Source organism: Mastacembelus armatus, chromosome 19 (assembly GCF_900324485.2).
Source record: "Mastacembelus armatus chromosome 19, fMasArm1.2, whole genome shotgun sequence".
Taxonomy (NCBI): domain Eukaryota; kingdom Metazoa; phylum Chordata; class Actinopteri; order Synbranchiformes; family Mastacembelidae; genus Mastacembelus; species Mastacembelus armatus.
The window spans coordinates 17871580-17898153 of record NC_046651.1 but is presented as its reverse complement, the minus strand read 5'-3'; the positions used below and the strand labels follow the sequence as shown (position 1 = coordinate 17898153).

The 26574-nt window shown below is 42.7% G+C and overlaps 1 protein-coding gene across 2 annotated transcripts in view; it reads left to right on the top strand.

The window, feature by feature from the left end:
* The window catches only part of LOC113135965 (PH and SEC7 domain-containing protein 1-like), a 34052-nt gene extending 8041 nt beyond the window's left edge, over positions 1-26011 (top strand). For both annotated transcript variants that reach the window (XM_026316360.1, XM_026316361.1), the window contains 10 exons: positions 316-428; positions 937-995; positions 1994-2083; positions 12882-12925; positions 18661-18854; positions 19166-19236; positions 19841-19998; positions 21096-21240; positions 21591-21734; positions 21845-26011. In XM_026316360.1, coding sequence (XP_026172145.1) covers positions 316-428; positions 937-995; positions 1994-2083; positions 12882-12925; positions 18661-18854; positions 19166-19236; positions 19841-19998; positions 21096-21240; positions 21591-21734; positions 21845-22108 — 1282 coding nt within the window. In that variant the 3' untranslated portion in view covers positions 22109-26011. The remainder of the gene's footprint in view (positions 1-315; positions 429-936; positions 996-1993; positions 2084-12881; positions 12926-18660; positions 18855-19165; positions 19237-19840; positions 19999-21095; positions 21241-21590; positions 21735-21844) is intronic.
* The last annotated feature ends 563 nt before the right edge of the window (positions 26012-26574 follow it).

Genomic DNA, 26574 nt, shown 5'->3' with positions numbered 1-26574 from the left:
ACCCTTGAGTATTGTACTTATCTGTGGAAAAGGATTCAATTTGATTGAAAGCTAATTTTTAATTTTTATTTTACACCCTCTGTTTTAAACAGGGTAAAAATAATGTGACATATGAAAACATCTTAATTCTAAAATGTACATAACACAGTAATATTAACGCTACACATTATTTAGTTATGTGAGTCTTTATTGTTGAATAATTATGTTTTTGGACATTTATCCTGTGCACGCTTATTGCAGTTTAAAGCTTCTTTAATCTGTAATGGAGAAGTGTGGTTTAAAGATCTGATGGGCTCCTTGCGTTTGCTTCTGCAGGACTTTCCTCAGGCAGTTTGCTTTGATGGGAGAGACTCAGGAGAGGGAGAGGGTGCTGTCACACTTTTCTAGGCGTTACTTGGACTGCAATCCAAAAGTCATACCATCAGAGGGTGCGTACTGCAGAGAAATGTTTCCAGGAACATAACAAAAATCCTGAATGTTTAATACACCCAGTCGAGCTCCAGCAGTGAGCTTTGATTTACTGTAACTCCAGTACTATAAAGAAGGAAACTGGTGTTTGAGCAGTGGAGCATCATAAATAACCTATACATTCAGCGGACTGACACATACAGACAAATAAAATGTGTGATAGTGTGAAACTGAGGTGTTAATTAAACTTTATGGTCATTTTAAGGTTGTATTGTTCTTTTTTTTTATTTCTATTTTTTATTCCAATTAGTCCACCTCATTTATATCCATTATATAATTTATATTATATGAGGGTGGGCTAAATAACAGAAAGACATCTCCCCTAAAATGATGATACTGTTTGTTTTAAATAAAATTCAACAGTATAACCGCCATGTATGGAGGATTCATTGTTTTGTATTAATGCTGGTGAAGGTAAGCTGGTCACTAGTTTTATCTGTAAGTAACTAATGCTTTGCTTGTGTTTAGATGCAGTTCACACTCTCACCTGTGCACTGATGCTGCTGAACACTGATCTACATGGTCAAGTAAGTAGAAGCTGTTATTTTAGTGTTAGTACATGAGCATACAGTATGTGGAAGGTGTATTGTCTCAGGTGTAAAAGAGGCATTAAGCATGAGGGTGTTTCAGATAGATGGGCTCACTCAGGCAAATGAGAAACAGAAAAGTTTTAAGAGCTGCATTCGCCTCAAAGCCCATACTGATTCATTCTGGAGTTTGGGAAATATAAGCCTGATCACCAGCTGATCCTGGTCTGCAGGTCTGCCCGCTGAGCTTCTTTCACCATGATTAATCTTTTACTTTTACAGTCAGAGCCTCGCTTTGCAAATCTGGGCCATTTGCGGCTCTTCTCTGTGATAATACAGCTCTGTGGATGAACGATTAATTACAGTGGCTACAGAGGTGACTGGATAGTGGATCAGCTCGTACAGGGAAGAGCTAATCAGCCAAGCTTCAACACATTTCAGCAGTTTTAAGTTTGACCTTTATTGTGTCTGTGATCAGCACAGTGAGAGGAGGAACCGACTGATACGGACTGCGTGGATTAGAGCCAGTTATCTTTTGATTAATCCATTAATAATTTCTAAAATGACACGACATTGTAAAAAATGTCCAATATGATGTTTTCACATTACTTGAGTTGCCTGACACCATGAAGTTCAATCTTAAAAAATGTATAACACAGTAGAGAAAAGCAGCAAATGTCCTCAGTGATACTTGATTATTAAAGTTCCTGCAGTAAAAGAATTTAGTTTAAATAACATAGTATAAAATTTAGAAAACCCCCTGATTAAGTAACTTGTCTTGGAGCCCATGATTGTGGCTAACTCCTCTTTCAATTCATCTTTCACTTCACTGAAGAGTAAAAGAAAATTCATTCTCCTTCTTCTAGAAGGAGGTGGATGATTTTAAATTCATTCAAATATAAATATAAATATGTAGGATTCATTGAACAGTGGAGAGTTTGTGAAGCATGTGTGTTAGCATAAGAAAAAAGTACATTTAAATATATTTCTGTTTCCAGAACATTGGCAAGAGGATGTCGTGCACACAATTCATTGGCAACCTGGAAGGACTGAATGAGGGCCAAGATTTTCCCAAGGACCTGCTTAAAGTAAGCTACTTTCAAATCTAAAATAGCACACACGCACATGCACACGCTGCCATGCACAGACACACATCTCAAATAAAACGAGCGGACTGTGTGTGCCAGCATTGTATTGTCCCTCAGATCTGTGCGACTGAGCCTGGCTGTCTGGCCTGTGCTCGCTGCCAGCTGGCATTCACCTCGTCTCCAGAGGCCTCCAATCTGAGGCCTGCCTGGGCCCGCTACTTCCTGTGCCACTCCAGCTACAGCGCGGGCTGGAGGACTAAATAGTCCAATGATGTGGAGACATGAAGAATGAGACACAGCCAGGGTATCTGCGTGGCTTCATTGGCATTAGATTATAGGGGCAGCCTAACCCAATTGAGGTTGGTCGCAGTAAATCCTGAACCATCAGACAGGTGGGTTCAGACAGAGGCCTGCGGCCACATGATGTGGGGAAATTACCCAATCAGTGCGGGTTGTTGCCCGTTGGCGCGCCTAATGATGCTGCTGCTGATTAGTTTTGTCTGCAGAGTGGTCTGTCAACATTGCACTGTGCCCCAGAGAGCAAGTCAACAAGTTATAATGGGGAATTTATAATGTATGAGGGAGAGAGGGGGAGGCCATGTCCTTCTGCTGAAATGACAGGAATGAATTCTGAAATGAAAAGCGGTGCCTGTTATTAAGGACAGATAGCATCCCCACTGAGGCCATGTGACCGCGAGCTAAGTGAGGCACAGAGAAAGAGGCCCACAGACATGCATTAGCTGTTTTATTATTGCTTGTATAGATCTAGTCTTTTTAATCATGACTTTTTTCCTTTATTCTCCTTTAAAGACTCTCTTTCTTACCCTCAAGCCACACTCACTTTTCTCGCTTTCTCTCATTCCCTTGTTCTCCGGCTCTCTTAATGTTCTGCCTGCCCACTCAGACTCGCTCCTTATCTTGGCTCTGTTTAGCTCCGGTGCAGTTTAATCTCTGTCTCCAGCCTGTGTCTCCCTGCCACCCTTATCTACACTCTTTCACCTCCACCCAGTTCTGCTCCTTCTTCTTCTTCTTCTTACCTTCTGCTCCTGACCTGTTGTCTCTGCACTTGTCTTCTCCAAAAGGATGTCCTACATTGTAAAGATGATATTAATGTGTAAATTGGTTGCTAGAAAACATCTGTAGCGCCAGGATTTATATGAATAGTGTTTCTGAAGCTGATTTTAAACATTTGAAACAAGGCTGAGTTTGAGCTCACAAACCTCTGGTACAACTGGCTTCTCTACCTTTTCCTCTCCTGTTTTCTCTGTTATCACTTCATCATCCTGGCATTCCTCTCTGCCTGCCATCCTTATATCCATCGTTTCCTCCTCTCATTTTCCCATTTCCCCCTCTGTGTCTGGTATCTGTGTTTGCATGAGCTGTAAGTACATTAGCAAAGAGCTCCCTACTGCTTGTTCTGCACAGCAACACGGTTTTCTAGTTTTCATACTAATAACTCACATATTGTTTTTGTGTAACTGCACAGCAGAACTCTATATATTAACAATACATTTTGAACAGTTGCTAAGGTCTGACATAAATGTTTTGAAGAGAGTTTGGATAAAATCAAAGCATTAATGTGGCCTGTGTTCATGTGTGGTGAGATAATATAAGGCTCTGCCATATGTTGAAGCTTTGCTCTGAGGGGTGGGAAACTCTGGAGTGATGCAGAACCACTGAGCCCTGTAGCTACAGCAGAAATCAGCTGTGTGCTGGACTGGAAAATAATGAGAGGGACTTTGCATCCCCATGACACCTCTCTCCCTGAGGTAGCACTACCCTCCCTCCTTCATTATCAATTAATTCCTTCCTTTCTGTATTTTCTTTTTTTTTTTTTTCCATCTTGTTTTCTGGCAGTTTGCTTCTCTGCACTCCTGTTTACACCAGATCAGCCTTTTTTTTTATTATTAAACTCTGATATCTTTCACGTTACCACTGCAATTTCCAGTAGGAGCAATCTCCTGAACAGAGTGTGAAGCTTTGGCTTTTATAACTTTCTCTAACACACAGGAGTAATACAGATGTTTTATTTATTTATCTATCTATTTGTGTTCATTTCCACTTTTACATTGGCCACATAATTGAGGAGATAAAGGAGATTATGTTTGACAAATCTGTTTGTAAGGGCAGGAATCATACTGGATCTACTGGTAAAAACTTTTCATGGGCTCAGACTTTTCTCATGAATCACACATGACATTTTGCAAATATAGATGCTTTTTAATATCTGTATTATAACAGGATGGATGGATGTTGCACATGCAGCACAGCACACGTGTCCATTCAGCTACTGATGTGTGTTTGCCCACATCAATGTGTTGACACTATAGGATTCATAATGAGGCAATAAACTGTCTTAATGTACTCCTGAGGACATTTCTTGCCCCAGTTACACAAACCGGACTATCCGTCAGCTGAGATGTGACAGGCTCATGCAAACAGGCCACTCAGCAGCTGGTTAGTTCTAAAGTTAATTGTTGAGGTCGGGGGACATGTCAACATCGGTTGAGTTTTCCCTGTGATAAGACAAGAGGCAAACATGTGTCTGGATTTCACAAGAGTCAACTGTTGAGCAGTGGAAACCAACCTGCTTAGGCTGCTGGACGATGCTTTAGTGAAATGATGAATTATTAAACACAACAGTTCATTGCTCTTTGTAATTACCTCGCCCTTCATCCACTGTTATTTTCTCGTCTGCAGTGTTGAGTCATTGCACTTTGTAAGAAGCCGATTAGAAACCTGGTTTCTTGTATTTATGAGAGGGAGATCAGTTTTCAGGAGAACTCTAACCGGGAAAACCAGGTTTCATTAATCCCCTACCATCAATACTCACGCCAGGTAGTTTTTTTCTCTTTAAATCAGGTTTATGTGACACTGGAGAAATTAGCTTATTAGATAATTCATTTCAAGTGTTTTCAGACTTTGTGCTAAGCTAGGCTAAGCTGATAGTGGCTTGATATTTAACCAGCAGATCCCAGAGTGGGATCAGCCTTCGCCAAAGTGATTAAAAGTGTATTTTCCAAAAAATCAAATAATCCTGCAAGAATTTGACTTAAAGACTGTAAATACGTATCAGTAGCATCTCTACAACACTGAGCTGTGAATGAGTGAAGTGTCAACCAAAGACAGACTGCCAGTGTATATCAGCTGTTTTTGCAGTATTGCAGTATTTAGACTACATGTGTTCATAACTAATGAGTGGTTTCTTGTTTAGGCAATTACCACAAAGTAAAGTGATTAAGACTCGTGGTCCCAATGCTGCTCCAAGCTTTGAAGCTTTCATCACTGCTTTGTGCTCCTTTACCCCTTTACACAGCTCCCTGCAGAATTTCACACTGTGGCTTGAACTTTCCTCCTTTATTTTGAGGCTCAGAGACACAGGTCTGCACTCCCTCTCACTCTCCCTCCTGAGCACTGCTCCGGACTTAAAGCTTGAAGTGGGAGCTATCAATCCAGTGAAATAGGTTCCCAGCCCGCATTGGAGCAGGAGAACAACTTCTGTTGAAGTCAAAATGTTGTACAGTTCAATGACATGGAGAGGCGAGCTCTTTGAATAGTAATTAGGTGCACTGATGCTGTTGATTGTGTAACAGCATTGATGGCAAGAGAAAAGATGGATGACTTATTTGTTTTTGTTACTGAGGGGGAAAAATATCATTCTTGCATGTGTCCCCACTGTCGGTCTGGCGCAGCTATGAATGTGTCTGAAATCTGCACCAGAGCTGTAGTGCCAGCGCTCAACAGCTTGTACAACAGCTAGCAGGGAGATAAATCAAAAGACACATCATAACTGATTTTAATATTCGGTTTTATTAATATTTTTCATAAATTCTACAAGGTTTATCTATGGTCTGACACAGGGCAAAGGGACAGGTCCACTGTTATTTGTTTTATTTATCTGTGAACCTTTATTTCTTTAGTGGGAATAAAAAGACAGGGCAGGGAGGTCACAAAACTATTTAGAGATGGAAAAACATATTTTTGGTCATTTTGGTCTTTACATTCAGTTTGTTGACAATAACAAAAATATACCACCAAGTTGAAATGAGGGAAAAAAATGTTTTGCCACATGTACGAATTAATTTTGAACAGAAAATCAGTCAACCGTGAGTGAAACAGTGCTCCAGTCTTTTTCTAGTCAGTAAACAAAAATGTAAAGGTGCTGCAGTGAAACAGGAGCAGTAAGGAAGAGATGAATAGGGTCAACAGGTTTGTTAGGTCTCAATTTGAAATTTTCTTCTAAAATAAAATGTATTTTCCACTACACCGATTGAAAGTGAATCTGAGTCACTGACTGAGAGACAACTCTCCCGTTTGCTCTGAACATAAAAACCATAAAATGTGGTGCTGTAGGAGGAGAACAAGATAGTGAGGATGTGAAGAAGCGGCAGCTGCTTTGGTCAGCTGTGGATACGCTCCCCCTCTCCCTGAGCTGTCTGGACCCTGCATGAGGGACAGAGGCAGAGATTCAAACAGCCTGTGAAAGAGTAATGGAAGGATGGAGGGGCAGAAGGACGCAAACAGAAAATGTGGTAGAGTGGAGAAGGTAACAAAAAGGGCATGTGAATGTAGGATTATGCAGTTTCTTTTCAGTAAGTGTTTCTCTGTTCTTTGTTGTGCAGTCGGCTGCAGCTTCATGTGGGTAATTCAGGGTTAAGTGCATGCCCAGAGGCCTTCATGGAACTCAAGCTGCTGCTGCTGCTGCTGCTGCTGCTGCTGCTGCTGCTGCTGCTTCCCACAGAGTGAAGGATAATTGTCAGAGAGAGGGTTACAAACACAATCAGACACCAAGGTCGTCTTGATGCAGGTAGTTTGAGTTTTGCAGCCAAAGGTTAGTGGCCACTGATGTTGTTGTCTTTTCCTCCAGATGGAGGGGACAGGGACACCACTCACATCTCAGCTCTGGTGGTTCGTGTCAAAAGACAGACGCTGGTCAGGAGGGAGGAACTTTGTATGGTTTTTTTTTTTTTTTTTGCTCTGAGTGTAACAGAAGAAACAGCACTCATTAAATTTTTATGCTAACATTTTAAATTTAACATAGAACACAAGAATAGAAGGGGAAGGGTGAGGTTGTGAGTTACATTTATTACAAAAAGGTTTAAATGCATTAAAACAAAAAAGGGAATAAAGCACAGAGCATTAAACCAAGGCTTGATTAGCCTGTTTATTAGCAATAGGCTCTCTGCTACAAGTTGATATTGATTTTCATTGTTGGAGAAGCACTGAAAAATATCTCTGAATATTTGCAGATATGTTATGAATATTTTACAGTTATACAGGTAGTTTCATTAGCACCTTCCCTCCTTACGTTTTTATAAATGATCATTTGTATTTATGTTTCTCAATATATTTGCTTTGTTTATTCATTAATAATCTTGGATAATTTATCTGTGATCCCTTTATGCTCCCAGCTTGTCTGAGCTACGACCTTTTTTATCTCAGTTCTTTCTTATTTTTTCACTAGGATTTGATTCTTTATCTTTAGATCACACAGAACAACAAAGCAACTACTTTAAGGTTATGTGTCTAATATTTTACATGAGGTTGTTTATGGTCAGGACAGATATAAGTTGGATAGATATGTACAAGTGTTTTTAAAAAGTCTTAAAACACGTCACTTCTCAGCGGATCCATTTAAGATAACATTGTGGTTAATCAGGTTAATCAATACTTATGGTCCATGATTGATACTCTCATTAAATCGCACTCCTGTAGCTCCATTTGTTTTGTTTTTTTCATAATGTTGCTGTTAATTACTCACACCTCAATAATTGTGTTTGACCAGTTTCTCAGAGGAAAGACTTCAGTATTTCAGATGCTCAGTTTACTCTTTTCTTCTTCTCCTGTCCTGCTTTTAGTTTTCCTCACTATAGTGTGTGTTTTTTTTGTTTATTTTTTGGGAGTTACAGTCTCCAAGAGGAATGTAGATCTGTCTCCATGTCAGGTTTAGTCTTTCCCCTTGACATGATGCTCTGACTGATCTGGGTCCGTCCATCATCCTCATCAAGACATTATAAGATTATTAGGTAAACCTAAAATGAGATCAGTCAAGAAAAAGCGTAAATATTCATAGTGTAGTGTGTTTACAGTATTATTGTAGAGAATGGGGGGAGATTTAGCTCTAAATCTCAACATTGTACAGGTTGCCAGATAAAGTCAGCAAGCACTGGTTTTGGAATGAAACTTGGCAACCTCACTCCAACCAGCTGGTGTTTACTAAGAGATAGTTCAAGCCTGTAACTCCCTCTAAAACCACTAATATTTCTGTTGGTGTAACAAATGCAGCCGGTTCATTTGTGAGCGTACAGTAAGAGGTGTTGGTAGATGTGGTTTTAAGTTTTGGACAGAACCAAAGTATCTGTTTCCCTGTTTGGAGCTGATATACGCACCACTACGCAGCTCCAAAACCGATATCAATCTTCACATCTCACTCTCGGAAAACGACAGCTAATGAGCCTTCTTCCCAAAATGTTGAACTATTCCTTTAATTCAGTAGTGGCAGCGCTAAATACACACCTTTTCACGCTATCCCTGTGCTGCCGATTCTTTTTTCTTCCTCCTCTCACTTCTTCTCCAATCTCCCACTAGACCACCAGAGAACACTAATCGCCAAGTATATTTATAAAAAAGTGGGCTTATGTGTACAACCTCGCCTGTATTTGTCTGTGTGTGTGTGCATGGAAGCGACAGCTGGGATGCTGTGATTTGCTGGCAGTGACTGAGAGGACGAGGGAGGGAGGTACGCATTGACGAAGCGAGAGAGAGGGAGAGAGAGCGCGGCCCCTCTCTTCATTTTCACTCTGCGATTCAGGCGGCCAGCTCTCCTTTCCTCTCCTCCTCTGCCTCCTTCTCCTCCGCGGCAGCAGAAGCAGCAGGGAGAAGGGAAGAAGGAGAAAGAAAAGGTTGAACCAGGGGATTTTAACGGACAAATAAAGCAGGGATCAAGAAAGACAGGGAAGGAATGAAAGCCATCAGCAGCAGGAGAGCGGCGCTTCTCCCTGCAAACACCCACACTCACCGAATGTGTGAGGGGAAGAGACTGAAACCAATGCAGAGAGTCTTGAGAGAAAATACTCACTGAGAGAAGTGGATCACAGAGAGGGGAAAGGAGTAAATGTGACAGTGGATCTCTACTCATGGACAGAGAGCAGAAAGTGAGAATCTGACGCTGCTGGTGTCCATTTTACAGTGAGAGCAACAGGAACGCATTTTCTCCTTTGTGCTAAATCCCAGCTTTTCCACACCTGCGTCCTGTTTCAGACTTCTCTTTTGTTCATTTGGTTTGTATCTCTGGGTCTGTGACGAAATCGAGGGTGCTGTTTGGAATCCCTGCTCCGAAGTCCGAGGGCGGCCGTCCCTCCCTCCCACCCCCTCTCTATCTCCCTCTACTGTGTGTTTTTGCTGCGTGTTTGTGTTCATATAAGAGCTTATTGTATGCCTGTTTGAGTGTGTGTGTGTGTGTTTTGTTTTGTTTTTTTTATACCTCTTCAGTTCCACGTTTTGCACCCATCTGTTTCATGCTGGCTGTCCGTTCACACCTCTCCCAGTGTTTCTTGCCATCTGTAAGAGTGTCAGCTCGGGTCCCGCTGTGTGAGTGCACGTTTAAGGATCCATCCCTGCAGTGTGTTGTCACTGGGTTTTGCTAAAAGGAGGCAGCTGGACAGGTGTCACCTTAGGGCGACTTGGCGGAGGCTCATATCATGTTGAGTGTGGAGAGATGATGTGTTTACCCACTTCTAAACAGTCACCTGCAGAAATTACAGCTTTAACTATCAGGAGCTGCAGTTTGTTTCCCATTAAACTTCATTAGAACCGCCTGGGCTCTCACACTGGAAGAAAAGTGCTGGATTCATTGCACTGCTGCGACTGATTCTCACCTGCAGAAGAAAGACTCGCCTTCTCACAGGAGACATCCAGTGAGTTGTTACTCCACATGTATAATACATGGCTGCCTTATCAATAATTCAGCATCAGGTGGGCATCCCGGTGTTGCCTGCTGGGTGTTGATCAGGACATTCGAGGAAGAGACCGTTGAGGTTTGATTCCTGCTGATAGCACAGTCCACCGGTGCTGCTGGCTGGTTTGACAGCAGCCTGATGATGTGTTGCCTCCTGCACAGTCTCCTCTGATCACCGGCTGCTTTTTGTAACAGCTGAATTCGCTTCCATCCATTTGTTGGCACATCAGGCTCTCCCAGATCAGAAGAACCTCATTATTCACTTTTTATCTCCTTGGAGGAACCTCTTTCTTAGTGAGATTTTTTTCTGCAGGGCTTAAAAATACAGACTGAAGCAGATTTTAAAAGACTTGAACCCAGGTCTTTGTGAACCCTGCACCATCCTCTCTGACCATGATTGGTGTTAACAGCCTGCACTCAGCGGGACGCCTACGCTCACGGTCTCTTTGCACTGTTCGCTACGGAAGGGACTTCAGGATGATGGACCCTTTCCGCTATCCCAGAACCCCACGCTCGCGTTCCCTCAAACCTCTGGTGTTTCCAGACCTGCTGGGGAAGGCTCAGGACGGACAGAACCACCCACAGGCCCGAAAGAGGAGGAAGGTACTGAAAAAATGTCAGCTCCTTCCTGTTACTTCAATCAAAGCCAGCTTGTTCCTTATTAACTTGTAATGTTCCACACACAAGATATTGTTATTGTATGTGTTTATTGTTTGCCATCCCAGCTGTTTGAGTGCATTCACTTATGGAGTGTAGCGGCTTTGAAGGAGGAGATAGCGAACCCTGATGGGGCCATAACTACAGCTCAGTGCAGCATATTGCGTAAATCCACCACTCAAGGCTAATGGCTCTCATTTGCTGGCACTTGGTGGCGTTGATGAAGCAAGTAGGTGAAGGTGACGAACATCCATCATTGTCTCAACGAGCCTCCAGACTGCATGAGTCTGACTGGTGCTGTGATTTATGCTCCACCCTTCCTATTTCCTGGTCTGCTGTTAAAACTATTTGTTCCCTCAGGATTTACAGTAAGATTTTCTTTTTTTTTTAATCCCGAATGAAAAATATCCTTCAGGAAAGTGAATGTGCACCAACATTAAACTAATCACTGACTATATCCGTCAACAGGAAAACAATCAGCTATTGTTTATACCCAGTCATTAAAGACATTTTTGAAGCACAAAGACCAAACATGAACCTAGTTCCAGTTTCTTTTAGAGGATTAGCTGTTTTTCTTCGGCTTCTGTGATAATAAACTGAGTATCTTTGCGTTTGTTAGACTGGACTGACACTGAGAATTTTTCACTGTACAGCAAATGATGAAATTGAGAAACTGAATTTATGAACAGTCATTCAGTTATCAGTTTCTTAAGAGCACCAGACTGAGACTAATGCATTTTAACACAGTGACCCTGACCTTAACTTACCTTCTAGCCCAATCTTTGCATTGTGTTTTACTGCCAGATGTTTAGAAGATGGAGTAGTTTTGTTGTACATGAAAAACCACGGCGTAATAGTTTGAATGTTTTAACTAAATCCATAATGGTCTAAGCTTGCTGGAAATAACCCAGATTAGGCGCCTAAGTCAAAACCAGTTATGGCTTGAAGCCTATAGGTGTCCTTTCCATCACCACAGCTGTCACAGCTGTCTCTCAGCAGCATCCACTGCCTCGATTTGTGCCTTAAACACCACAGTGTGTGAGGGCTTCATGCTGTCTTTCCGTCCCCTGCTCCTCCGCCACAGACCGGCTGCGAAACAGAGCTGCTATATCACATTTAACTGGCACAGGCCAACGTCGCAGTGGGCCGGTGAATGAGAAGTGTCCAAAGGTCTTGACTGTCGCTGCAGAATTTGAGGAAGTTAAAGCCAAATGTGCTGCGTCTCACAGCAGATGCTGCCTCTGAAAACATGTATTTATTCTCCCAGCTGTGTTTTTCTGCTCCTCTGTTTTTTTTGTGTTGATTGTGATGAAAGTAGAAGTGTTTTTATATCCTGAGGGTGGCAACAGTGACCCAAAAAATGATTAAAAACTGGTACAAGGAAGTGAAAAGGAGTCTAATCAGAAGTAGAAATGTGTTGAGAAAACATAACCCAAATAAAGTTTGTAGAATAGAAATTAGTTTAAGTGTTCTTCAGTCAGTCAGCTCACCCTGTGGTGATGCTTCAAGACAAAAACTGGGATTAGGCGATTACATTTGTCAGCCGTCCACCATTCATTCATTGAATTGTATGTTGCTGCTGCTTTATTGGTGATTTTTGATTCAGCAGGTATTTCATTTGATGGATTAGCCACAAATAACGGATCTGTATCGTTCTCTTATGTATGAACAGTTTCTCAGTGTAGTCTAGCATCATATATATGTCAGTCCACTAATTGGTTAATTGAATAACTGTACTTCAGTATTGTAGCATTTAGATCAGTGTTTAAAGCCAACTGAGCTGTAGACATCTACTGTTTTTGTCAGGTTTTGTTTGTTTTTATCTTTGATTTGCAGCTTGTTGATGTCTCTAAGTTGTAATGTAATTTCCTCTTCATGCAGGTCAGCGCGTTTGTGTTTGGTATTGATGTGGTGGTGGACTGATTGGATGATTGATGGATTGTTTGGCAGGTAAAATGAGTTAAGCTCAGGCAAAGGGCAGTTTGTGCCGTGTGAAAAGGGATGACATTTCTCTGAGTACAATTTATTGAATGAAGCCAGTTTACTTACGGTGCAGCTTTCACAGAAACCACAGCATACATGCCCACCCTGTGCCTTTAATGAAATCTCCAACTGAACTCAGCCGAACCTACCTGCTGTTTGTTATATTTATCTGAAAATGGGATTTTCTTGTTTTCCTCGCAGGCTCTCTACAACTCAATCAAGAACCAGAAGCTGCAGTGGACACTGTAAGTCATTTTACATTGGCTTTATAGCGACATAATTCACATTAAACAGGATTTTTCTTTTCATCTGATGTCTTTGAATGACTTAGACACACGTTTCTCTACACACACACATACACACACACACACTGTGAGGGCAGGAAACAATGAGGGATATTGATTAACTTCTTAGCATCCTCATTAATGACGCAAGTGTCGTCTGGCATGTGAAGCAAACATTAGTGTGTCAAGGGTTGCTATTCTGGATCACAGTTTCAGAGCGTCTCAGAGATGCCAATTAAGTCATTCGCTTTCCAAGCTTTGTTGCCATAGTTACAGCACCATGGATACGACTCCATAGTTACCGCATTGCTTGCATCTTTCCTCCCCGTGTTCTTTGAGCAGCAAACACACACACACACACACACACACACACACACACACACACACACGCACGAACAGATAGATGTACTGCATGTGTAAATCTACACAGAAAATTTGTGTGTGTGTGTGTGTGTGTGTGTGTGTTTGCATGTTGGCTCCTGCATATGTGAAGATGAACACAAACAAAAAGAGACAATGACAGAGAGAGAGAGAGAGAGAGAGAGGCTCCTCTGTTTAAATGGCTCTTTACCTGCATCCTGTGCAAAGGTGTGACCACAGCCTCCCACTACCTCGCCAAAAATAGCAGCGCTCCAGAAGCAGCTGAATAAAAGTGGTCAGGAGGAGCAGATCGAGGAGGAGATCCAGGAGAGGCAGGCAATCCAGTTCAAACATCTCCGCTGACATGTAGACAGCTATTTCAGCGCTGACACCACAGATAGAAAAGATTTTGACACATAAACCCCATCGGTCCACATCCTAACTAAACAGATTACAGGCGAGGAGATTCTTCCCACAGCAGACTTTTGGTTTGGTACATTTTTAAAACAGTAACTTCTGTCTGTGCTGCAGTCTTGCTGCGAAATCCTTATTTGAAGAGTAGTACAGTTTCACATTTGCCTCCACTTTCACACCCTGGTTGATGCATGTTTCGTCACACTCATTGACAGAGTTCACCACAGAGACTAACGCCCTGTGACAGATAAACCTGGGTTCTGCATCTATTCTGAAGCAGTAAATGTTGTTTTTCTGTGTCCTTGTGCTCATTGTTGGAAAATGTTTGCTAATAGTTTGTGATTCACACACACAGCGCTCTAAGTGTGTATTCTGTCCTGCTGTTCCTTTCTATATATAGCCCAGCCAGGCATTGATGTAGTAATTTACTCCCAGATTGAGGCTTAAAAAACACTCTCCATCACCACAGCATAGTCAGAGGTGTGAAACAAACCGCTTGCAGTGACTATATAAATACAAACTGTATATCTGAAATCTGACATCTCACTACAGGTGAGTGTTTGTGTGGGCCTGCAGTTTTTTGCGCCCCACATTGCGAAAGCTCGATGGTGATGGATGATATCTCACACCCCCACAGAGAAAGACACGCACATGGCCACTCGCAGCGGTGCGGTTGGATGCACCCACATGTTCTTCACTCGCACACAGGTACAACGCAGACATATACACTCCAACCATGCTTCCTCATTCAGGAACGGGGGTGGAGAGCACAGGGAAAGGTGGTGGGCATTGTCCACTGGAACAGAGACGCAACAAGTCAGAGATTCAGACTGATGCAGATCAGTGCGTAGAGGCAGATTTGACTGTTAGATGTGAAGAGTGTAGCTGAAGAACCAAATGGTTGAAATGAGCACAAGGGAGACGGACAGACATCTGCTCTATAATTCCTTTTATTCGCTAATCCTCCCTCCGTGGTTCTCATCATCCTGTCTTACTGTTGTCTGCTGATGCCACCTCTCACCTAGAACAGGAGCAGAACGCGCTCCGTCGATTAGCCCGAACCAAAGTTCTGGTGTGGCTGCTTCTGGTTAGACCACATCTACTTTTGAGATCTTTGGCTTATTTTGGTAAACTATAAGAGCAGTGATTTTTGCCTTTGACGGCCGTTCTCAGCGTCTGGAGCTGGTTTTTGGAAAAAGACGGGCCTCTCGTTGTTGGTGAGGAAGAACCATGTGAGCTAGTGCAGCGGTGTGGCTCCCTGCTGTGTTTTTAATAGTTTTTGGACAACAATGGAGGTCTACGGCACAAATACCATATTCATTGGTGCTGTCAGTCTCTGGATGGGATTCAGGCAGAATCACTGGTAACTCTCCCAAAAGTCAAGTATGTTATAGGCACTTGTGATCCAAAACAACGAACAGCCCTTAAAAAAAAAACAAATATCAAGAAACTATGAACTGGTGCCTTCAGAATAGTCACAAATGAGTTTAAATGTAATAATCACATCTTGTATTGAAAACAAACCCTCTCGTGATGGTAGAAACAGAATGAAGCAGCAGCCTCGGCATGTATATGAGTATGTATGGATGAATTACTGTCCTCTTTCACTTGACTGTGTTTGGAGCGTTTTTCATTTGCTCCAGCGACTCAACAGATTTGCTCTGTTTCACCTGAGCCACTGATGCAGCAGCTCAGTAGCTCCTCTTTCACCTGTTCGGTCTCATGTGTCAACATCACCTCCTTTCCTGCACTGCCTCTTTTCTTTTTTCTTTTTCTCTCTTTCCTGCATGGCTTTCTTTTGTTTTGTAATGTCTTTCCATTTCTTTTTTGTTTTTTTTTAGTTTTATTTCTTTTGTCTCCTCACCGGTTTTTCTTTCCTTCCAGTATTTTTCTCTGTTCTTTTCCTCTTTTCCTATCCCATTTTCCTTTTGTCTTTTCCTTTTCTTTTTCATTCCAGTTTTGTCTGTATTTTCTTTCCAATTAAGGCTTTTAATTTCCTTCTTACCTTTCTTTCCTCTCCCCTCTTTTCCTGTAATTGATTTTCCTTTCCTTTCCCTTTACTGTATTTCATTTACCGTCTTTCCTCTCGTCTCCTCTCCTTTCTTTTCTTTCCTTTTTGATAATGTAGTGCCATCTGAGAAGGATCAGCTTTGTCTTTCCTTCTGCTCGTCTCCCCTCCGTCTCTCTTCTCCATCCATCCCCCCACCCTCCAGCTTCTCTCCACTTTGTGTGTGGAGGGGGATGCAGGCAGGCCGGCAGTTACCAGGCAACAGGCTACGTGCTCATTGGCTCCATCTCTGCCTCTCGTTCTCGCTCTGGCTCCTGCATGGGGGTTAACTGCTGTTATGTACTGTTGGTTACTCATAGCGTGGTCTCGGGGGGTTCGGCATCCAGCCATTTTTCTATTTTCAGGCTGAACTTTTGCATGGGTGCCGGCTGGTGAGGTAACAAGTGGAATTGCCGTGTTACCTCACTGTGCAGATGCTGCTGCAGCCTGAAGCATCGATAATCTCCGAATGTGACAAATCCCTTTAAAAACACTATATGAATTCCTGCTGTGCATTGTGGGGGATTATTCAGAAGAGAATGGGATTATTGCTGTAGCAATATGTGTCAGACGTATTGTCTGTCATTCAAACACAACTCAAATCCATATTCTCTGTCACAATTATTTCAAATATTCATCCTCCAAAATGATCGTACAGCTGAAGCAACACCACTTCAGACACTAAGAAGTTAAATTAAACACATTGAAAATGGAAAAAATAAAGTAATGATAAAATTGTAACATAAGAAAAAAATGCCCAAATGTCAGACATGCAAGAGTAATAATATGAAGAACAGAAAAAATGAGATAACCAGACAAAAAAGTAAGAAAACAATTATTTAAACAAAATTAGAAGGGAGAATGTGAAATTAGGAAAAAATGAAATTACATAATTAAATACTAAATAAAAATATGATAAAAGCAAAAGACAAATTAAATAATAAATATTGCAATTTGAAAAGGGAATTAGCATGTGATGCTAAAGACAAAGCTGGATGGTGTAAGAAATACAGATTACAACAACAACAAACGTGTGAAGAGTAGAGTTAGAATAGAGAAGCATATTGAGATTTGTCACAGTTCACAGGAGAGAAGTTCACAAGAAATGAAGCTGCAGTCAAACCTTTGCAGCTCATCAGGATCCTCATTTACAACGATGGCTCCTCAAGGCCTGTTTCTAATGAGCCCAGTGCACAAAAACTTGAATCCAGCAGCCACAAACTCTTAGTCTGAAAGCTCACTGTAATAAAGTGTCAGCATCTGGGAGGTTTCATTATATTCTGAGACCTGCCAGTGTTGCAGTTTTACAACATTAGGTGACCTGGATTTACACTAATACGGCGCTTCTCCTCTCCCTCTTATTAGACCTTCACTGTCCGTTAAAACACAGCAGTGAGCCAGACCTCTGGGTCAAACATGTGGGACACGTCTTATTTCAGAAACAAGATAATGGTGAGAGACCTTAGTGTGAACAGACCAATAAGCTCAACCAGGTTCTGGATTCTCACACATTCTGGATGTTACTGGTGCTCCATAACAAAAACACAGGAAATCACTGACTGCTCTTTTACTGCAAAATCTATGAGAGATGTGAACAAGCACAGCTTAACTCCTGAAAACTGCCAGTACAGGAATTAATCAGTAAAGAGACATTTTCAGAAGAAAAGTGAAGCATAATGTGCCTGCTCCACAAACTCGTCGAACACGGATCCTTACAAGTCATTAAACACACGGCGACAGTGTGAGCTCTTGCCTTTACGCAGGCGTTTAACACGTTTATTGGTATTTCTACAGTCTTACTGCAAGATCATCCACAACCTTCATGAGATCCAGGGCTATCAAACTAACAAGCAGGGTTCCTTCATGGGATGATGAACATTTTCCCCTCATTAACTTTGAGGTTTCAGTGGTTCTAAACAACAAACACAGCTTTTTATGGTGATTCCCTCATGGTGATGACGTCACAAACCTGCAAAACACCAAGGAAATATCAACACTTACATTTAATTTGTACAGCATCTTTCAATTTACAGACGACTGACAAGCTGATAATGGGGCAGAAGAAAAGTTTGTTAAAAAATAAACATTTCATGAACTTAAAATAATAATAAAATAGATTTGAAGCTACTGTAGATAAAAGAAAATGACAAATAAAATCATATATGACATTTTAAAGCTCCCATACAATAAAACAAAGCAAATGAATTAAATATCTTATTAAAAATCCAGCTAAAGTCACAGGTTTGTGTTTAAAAACATCAGCACTGCTCTAACATTTTTGAGCATTTTAAGATACGACCCATGTTGGATTACTGCGCCATTGTTAATGTTCATCTGCTAATCATCTGATTTTATTTGGAAATCCGTGTCTGCTTCTCGTTAAAGCCTCAGTGGGAAGTGTCCTGTCTCTTGTGTGAGCATCCAGAGGAGGAGGAGTAACAATGATGCCCCAGAACAGCGACAAGATAGATGGTGTCACTGTTTAGCTGTTGTACTTTTTGATCCCGGACAGAGAGCTGCCTCTCAGGAGAACAGGAGCAGAGCACAGGGAGAGGAAAACACACAATTAAAGTTGGTTTTCACTCACTCAGGTTTCCCCAGATACGTGATGCTTTGTAAATGTCTTGTGAGTTCACACCAGCAGCGGACGCTAATATTACTCATGTACTGTATGAAACAAAGCTTCCAGTGAGTGTGTGAACTCTCCGGACCTCTTGTCCTGTGCTGTTCCTTGGGTAACAGGCACAGAGTGCGAGGCACATGGACAGGATGAGTGATGATGCGCTTATTCGTAGTTGCTAATGAGACATGACACATAAGTGCTGCTCACCACGGAGTCTGTTTTTCATTTTCCATTTTTTCTGTGTTTCCATAGTGACGAGGAAGAGCTGCGGAAGTCGTTCTCGGAGCTCGGGGACAGCCTGTGCGAGTCCAACACCTCCAGGTCCATGAAGAGGGTCAGCAGCAGCGCAAAGCCCCTGTCGGATGGGACTCAGCCGTCCGGAACGCTGCTGTACAAGAACGGATTCCTGGTCCGCAAAGTCCACGCCGACTCGGACGGCAAGAGAAGTACGATTCACGAGGTTTACTGAGCTTTACTGTGAGTTTAGTGTCGGGACCACAACGTTACTGTTCTGGTTCATCCTCAGCACAGACAGGTAAAGTCCAGTACCTGCTCAAACAGCAGACGGACCCAGTTAGAGTCGAGCTGCTGAACGTAGTACATCAGGTACATCAGGCGAACCGAGCTCCAAACTAATGACGATATTTCTCCGAACATTCTGGACTTGGAGTAAACAACTGTTTTCTAACAACTTTTCATTTCCTGCCATGGTCCCATAACTTCAGCTGTAAAATTGACACTTTCCTCCTCCTTGCAGCACCGAGAGGGAAGCGGGGGTGGAAGACCTTCTATGGCATCCTAAAAGGGCTAATTCTCTATCTCCAAAAAGTAAGTTGCCTGCATTATTGCAGAGTACTGTTGATTTGGTTGTGCCTGTAAAATAAAAAGAAACTGCTTGTAAAAGCTACTACTTGATATTCATTATTCAACCTTTCAATAACAGGTGGCTGCCTCTCCATAAACATTCAGTTTTACATTCAAACAGCAGGAAATTTCTAACAGAAGGTGAATCTTTATCCTCATCTCTTTAGGAGGCAAACAAATATGTTTACCAGAGACAAAAACGTCTTTGCTGCGATGAGAGAGAGAGTCTCTTTATGGCGCCTGTTTCTTGTATAGACGTCTGAAAAGTATGAACACATAATGTCCAGGACTAAGGGGAAACCTCTGCCAGCATTACAGGCCATTTTTGCTCCAGCACGGTTTTTGTTGTGTGCTATGTCAGCAATAGAAATGATGTTAGTTCACAGAAAGAATAAACAGAGCATCATGCCTCCTATGTTTACCCTGGGGTGGCAGCACTGTTGATGTTTGTATGCAGCCTTTTCCCCTCTCACCAAATGAAATATGTGTCCTCGATCACCTCACCGGCTTTATTAAGTGTCAAGGTCTCCCTGTGTTAATTGTGACGGTCATTCCTTATTTCTTGCAGGGCGAATACAGGCCTGATAAGCAGCTGTCAGATGAGGACCTGAAGAACGCCGTGTCCATCCACCACTCTCTGGCCATGAAAGCTTCAGACTACAGCAAGAGACCCAACGTCTTCTACCTGCGCACTGCAGACTGGAGGGTGTATCTCTTCCAGGCACCGTGAGTCCCGACCTGCTCATCCTCTGTCTCTCACCCAGCTGAAATAATATGTGGAGCACAGCTGATGGGACACAAACACACACTGTACAGTTATCCACACCTACAGGACACAGCATGTGTTCACGCTGCATAGACAGCTGCTCAGTATGTTTTGACCTTTATAAGGTCACTGTTTGTAGTCCAAACTACAACATGTGGCCAAAAGTATGTGGACACCCCCGTGCACTTTCTCAATGAGTTGGTTGGTCTCTTAATTCTGCTGGTGTTCACATGCACCTCTCTGATTGGAAATATGATAGGGAGAAGAACTGAACCATTTTTAGTGTCTAAGATGTTTGCCAAGACATCCTTATTATATAGACAAACAAAGATTCTCCATGAAATACATTTAGTTTAGTTTAAGAAATGAAAGTAACCACTTTTAGACAACACTTTGTGTTTGGCCTCCTCTTATGTCAACATGCACAAACCTACCCCCATAAAGAAGTAGTTAGCACTGTCCACATACTTTTGGCCATATGGTGTAGCTTCTGTGCCAGGTTAATAATCACAGCTGATCATGCAACCTCAGCTAACAGCGTGCGGCTGTGGTGACACATGCACATGTTGAACAGGCCGTTACAGTGGATTTCAGAGCATGGAGGTGTGTACAGTATGTGTGTGTTAGCAGGATTCTGGAAGTGGCACGAGTGGCCACATATTTCATGCCCCAGGAGAACAGGCTCCATGCTCCAGTTGCAGTGTGAATTTGTCCCAGATACTGTACCCCTCCATGTGTCTCTCTCCTCCTTGTCTCTCTATCTCGCACACCCCCCCTCTCTCGTCTCTCCCTGGGGATTTAAGGAAGGCTGTCTGGTTCAATCTGATATTTCTCATGGGCCCCTAATGGCTCTTTTAGTGTAAAACAAGCCCCTATTTCTCATGCATTAATTGGCTCCTAAATGATATCTCTGTCAGCAGTGAGGCTGCATTTTCCCATAATTCTTCCTTTCATGCTGTGAGTTAGCCACGTGCTAATGTGATTATTGGGGAGCTGTGTGTTTTACCTGTGTTTGTATGTGTTTTGTGATTGTGTGTACATGGATTATCCATGACAGGAATGCTGAGCAGATGCAGTCTTGGATCACGCGGATCAACACGGTGGCCGCCATGTTCTCAGCTCCTCCCTTCCCAGCAGCCATCGGCTCTCAGAAGAAGTTCAGCCGACCCCTGCTGCCGGGAACGATGTCAAAGCTGTGTGAGGTATGAGAACAGCTGAGTCCTGGAGAGGCCCGAGTCTGGTCCGAGACAATCCAGGAGCCCGGGAAACTTATTAAAACGAGCCGGTTTAAAGCTTTCAAAATGATCTGCACTGCACAGCCTTTTCTGATAGAGGTTGACACGTAACTTTTCGACGTTTCATTCCTCATGTCGATCTGTTGAGATGTGTGGTTGGAAAAACCTTTGAACTGTCTGTGTTTTTTTCAGCCCAGGACACAAATTAAAGATCAATCAATCAATAAATAGCCTGAGCGCAGAAATATGTATGAAAATGCCTTTAGTCAGCGGCCCCTTCTTCTCCCTCGTGAGGGTGTTGATCTTGTGCTTTACAGGAGGAGCAGGTCAGATCCCATGAAGCTCGATTCAGAGCCATCTCCACTGAATTGGCCGAGCTGCGCTCTTACCCTCCTGATCGCAAGGTCAAAGGCCGCGAGCTGGAAGAGTACCGACAGAGAGACGAGTACCTGGAGTTTGAGGTGAGCCGGACTGGAGCTGGAGCATTAAATCATTATTACAGTACTGCAGTTCTCAAATGTCCAGTCCTAAATTTGCTTTGTCTGTCTCTTACACACTCACGCTTTTATAGAAAACGCGGTACGGGACTTATGTCATGCTGCTGCGGGCTAAAATCCGAAGTGGTGAGGAGGACCTGTCCGTGTTTGAGGCACAGCTCCTGGAGGACAACAGTCTGCAGAGGGCTCACTCCAGTCCCACGCTGCAGGACAGCAGCCAGGCCAGCCAGGCCAGCAGCACCAGGGACGGAGGCAACAGCAGCAAAGCCAGCGCCTGCAGCAGCAAAATCCGGCAGGAAGGCCAGAGACACAGCTACCGACAGGCCGTCAAGAAGTGAGATGGGGCGGGGGCGCCGGGGGCGGCACGGCGTTGCACTGCCAGCGGCAGGCTGTCTCCCTGCGTTGGTTTTTATTTGAGGTCCAGGAGGGTTTGGAGCTCTGCTTGAAGGGGTGAGGGTCTACCCCACGCCCTCCCCCAAACATGACGCCCTACCGGCACCCCAGTCTCGTCACCTAACAGAGGAGCTGCAGATCCTGTGACTGGGAAACTCCAGCGTGGATGTTGGTGCAGGAGGTGGGAGGTCACAGATCTGCAGAGACGAGGTGTCTTTGAGAACGTACGCTGGGTGCGGCAGCAGACTGTACTGTGCACTGAGATAAAGAGGACATCACACAGGGGCCTACATCCAGCATCCTTTCCTTTATTCCCCTTTTCTTCTTTCAAGGCACCTCCCCGGCCACGTTCTCACGCCTTTTTCGTGACCTTTCACTCCGTTTTGGGACCAACCACGTTTACGCATTTTAAAACATCACAGTCGCAACTGATGGTTTGATTTCAGTTGGACTGTCACCCTGATGTGAAGAGCTGTAACAGTTACTGGACCAGGTCTTACGGAGCCATTTACATTCCAGCTCCTTCTTTTGCCACATCACCACGGTGTGTTCACATTCCACACAGGAGTCGGACGTTACGGCTTTTAGCTCCTGTTCGTGCTTCACTGAAGGTGGTACCGAGATGAATCCACTGACAGTGCACAGCACATAATGAGGAGGAGTTGAGGGTGCAGTGCACAACATGGTGAGATGGTGCAGCTCGTCTCTCCTCTAGGCTCTGCTCACTGATGGCCAATTAGAGGCTGCAGCATCAGTAGAAGTTCACAGTGCTCCTGATATGCAGCAACATAACTGCATCTCATCGAGAGAGGTCTTTATTTTGCTCTACTTGAACAGACGCTCTCTTTTCCCAGTTGCTTTTGCTTCTATCCCGTGATGTGTTTTTGTTCTCTTTCTTCTTCTTGGCCGTGCGTTGTTTTCTCCAGTGATCCGCATGCCTGCATCAAGCACCGCTTCTTTTACGCCTTTTACTACTTTGAGGGCAAAATCGAGAGCAGCACAGAGTTGTTCTCTGGGGCCATTTAGTCCTTTCTTCTCATGCCAGTGCCATATCCCAACATGTGTAATCTTTGTCAGTACTTATAACCTCTCATTTATAAAGCCCTATTTTACCAGGCAGACCGTGAATGTTCTTGTTTTTCAGTATTTTTACAGTATTTTACAGTTGTTTGTTGATGTTACTCCTCCTGTGTATGTCAAGTGTATGATGAAGTATGATATTGAAAATGTAAAAGGAAATATGTTATCCATACTCTGTAAACATCCAGGATATGTTGTATATATAATGCACAATCTGCTGTACGCCTATATTGTAGGATATATGACAGTATATTTACAATATATTCAACACACTGTTGTGAAGATGCATTAGGTAAACACAAAGTTGACATCTAAGTCCCAGAAGCTCTAAACTACTCATGTGTTTAGTTTTTTCCTTACATGGTGGTAATAATTCAGCACAATATGAGTATTACAGTAAAGCCTATGTACCTGTCAAAGATTAGTAAGGGATCAAAGGCTGTTTGTGACAGGATTACACCAGGTGGTGCTGAAAAAGCTGAATCATGTGAGGATTCCAGCTCCCGGGAGTCTGACCTCGCAGCATGATTTTAATGGGGTCAGGGTTGATGCTTTTAACAGACATGAAAAGACATGAACAGTGAGGAAGGTAAAAAAAAAAAGGATGATAATGTGATGATAAGCTGTTTTTTAGGAGGCAGTGAAGAAGAGCGATCCAAATACAGAACCCCATGACGGCGTTAGCGATGTTCAGCCATTTCCTACTCAGGCTTTAACGTGACATGTTGAGCAGCTGCAGTGCCAGCGTCCAGCCAGCAGGGAGACCTGTCAGCATTCAGTTACGGTTTTCAGCCATAATCACCCAGCTGCACCTGCAGTCAATATGCATGGCATCGCCCACTCACCTGAGGGTGGGTGTGGCCACTGGCAGGGCTAAATGAGACGGGAGCTGTTGTGTGTCTGAGTGTGTGTCTGACCTGCTTTGTAAATGTTGGTGTGTGTTCGCTGTGGCTGCGCTGGATGTTCACAGGAGGCTTTTTTTAACAGCTGTAGAACTTTTCAGCCGGTCTCACGTCGTCCGATGCAACTTTCATCCAGCTCCAGTTCTCATGTTGGTAACACTAAATGTGCAGCTGGAATTTGTACAGTTTCTAGAACAGATGGTTTAAGTATCACAGCCATGTTTCTGTTCCTGGAGCTCAAACTATTAATTGATTAGTCGATCAACAGGAAATTATTATGCAAGTATTGTGAAAATCTCTCTATTGTTTCAGTGATTTCTAAAGCAAAAAATACAAAACATTCCCATCTCATCCTTCACTTGTGTGACAGTAAAACTGAATATCTTTGCTTCTTAGAGTGTTTGTCAAACAAATGAAATAGGGCTACAAATTACAAATTATTTTCCTTATCAGTTAATAAGGTGATAATTGATTAATCAAAAGTAAAAGTAATGAAAAACATTTGAGATGTTTAAAATGACATCTATTGTTTTCTGTTGGAACTAGATCATTTTAACATTTTTCTTAAGAAATGACTCAAAATGATTAATCAACTATCAAAATAGTCGCATATAAGATTTTTGTGTTGGTGAACTGACCAATTGTTTGACTCACCTTTGCAGCTCAGAAAAGAAGCAGTTCACAGAAATGTATGATTCCTGCTTTTCACGACAAAATAATAATTTGCTGCAGCCCTGCAGACTTTTATTTTTCTTCGTCTTCTACGTCATCACTTTTCACTGTGGTGGTTTTAAAACATTTGCTGACTGACTTTACTTTACAACAAGCAGCCACTGCCTGCACATATCGACTGTACACATTAAAACTGACACTGAAGCTAATTTGCTAATTGATTTGTTTATATCGACAGTTGTTTTTTTTTCACACAAAAGGCTGCACATTCCCTACTTTTCATTGACATACGTGAGAGTAAATGAAATGCCAGTGTTGTCAAGTTTGACTGTTTGACTATATGATTAATTATAGTAAATAATCAATATAAGATTGGATCATTCAAATGAAGATAAATTATATTTTTGTCCGTCTCTAACTGGAGACTGCACTGAAACAACGTTAAAAAAGGTCAGATCTAGTTACTGAATCAAATCAACCACATCAAGTGCAGAATTTTATTCCTGCTGTGGATTAAATATATTCTGGGCACAGGTTCCATACGGGCCACACAGTGTGGAAGGTTGTCGTATAAAAGAAGCAGGTTTAAAGAGCTTCCTCTCTTCCTCTCTTGTCTCTCCATGTGTTGTCACTGCTCAGTCACACCACAGAGCAGCAGAATCTCCTTAGCAGTGACTGGTTCCCCTGGTGATGGCGCTGTGATGCTCGAGTGAAAGTGACCCCGTTGTCCTGCATCCACAATGCTAGAATACCTCTGTTAGAGCAGCAGCGCATGTCTGCAGGGCAAAACGTGTACTGTTTTCATCACAGCCGCATTCCTGAATGTGACATGTAAATAAAGCATGAGATATTATGGCCTGCTTTCATTTATATTATGGTTAGAGTATTAAAAGAGGGTTAATATATAAGGTAGGTCAACATTTTTTACTGTCCTTCAGCTCATGGTCATGTGTTTTTAATCAATGTGGATGAAGGAAATGGCTATATTTAATGCTGTTGTATGTTGTGTTTTAGAGAGCCAGCTCATATCAATCTTTTTACATGTACAGGTCTGATCTGATCCATCTCAGTGTTTTTTAGACTGGTGCAGGTAAGGCATTGTTCATTTTATGCTACACACAGTGAGCTACATGTGTCGCTGCCTTGTTAAAACTCACTAAGGAAATGTTGTTTGTGAGTTTGTCATTTCATGGAGGCAGAGAAGATAAAAATAAAGGTGTTTTGAGAGGTGAACTGTGTCTGAATATCATTATGAGCATTGTCACTTAATATCCTACATTTCCTATAGGGCATACTTGTACTTTACACAAGTAAATTATTTCTGCTTTCTGTCAAAAGTATACATGCAGTAATTTACACAAATACAAATAAAAAAGTAATAATATAAAAAAGATCAATATAACAGAGGGCAACACAATGGTTGAGTGGTTAGTACTGTTGCCTCACATCAAGAAGGTTCCTGGTTCTAAACCCATCAGGGGCCTTTCTGTGTGGAGTTTGCATGTTCTCCCTGTGCTTGTGTGGGTTTTCTCCAGGTCCTCTGGTTTCCTCCCACAGTCCAAAAACATGTATGTCAGGTTGATTGGTGACTCTAAATTGCCCATAGGAGTGAGTGTGAGTGTGTGAGGTTGTTTGTCTCTATGTGGCCCTGTGATGGACTGGGGACCTGTCCAGGGTGGACCCCTGCCTTTCACCCAGAGAGAGCTGGGATAGGCTCCAGCTGGTCCCCGTGACCCTGGTTAGGACTAAGGGGGTAC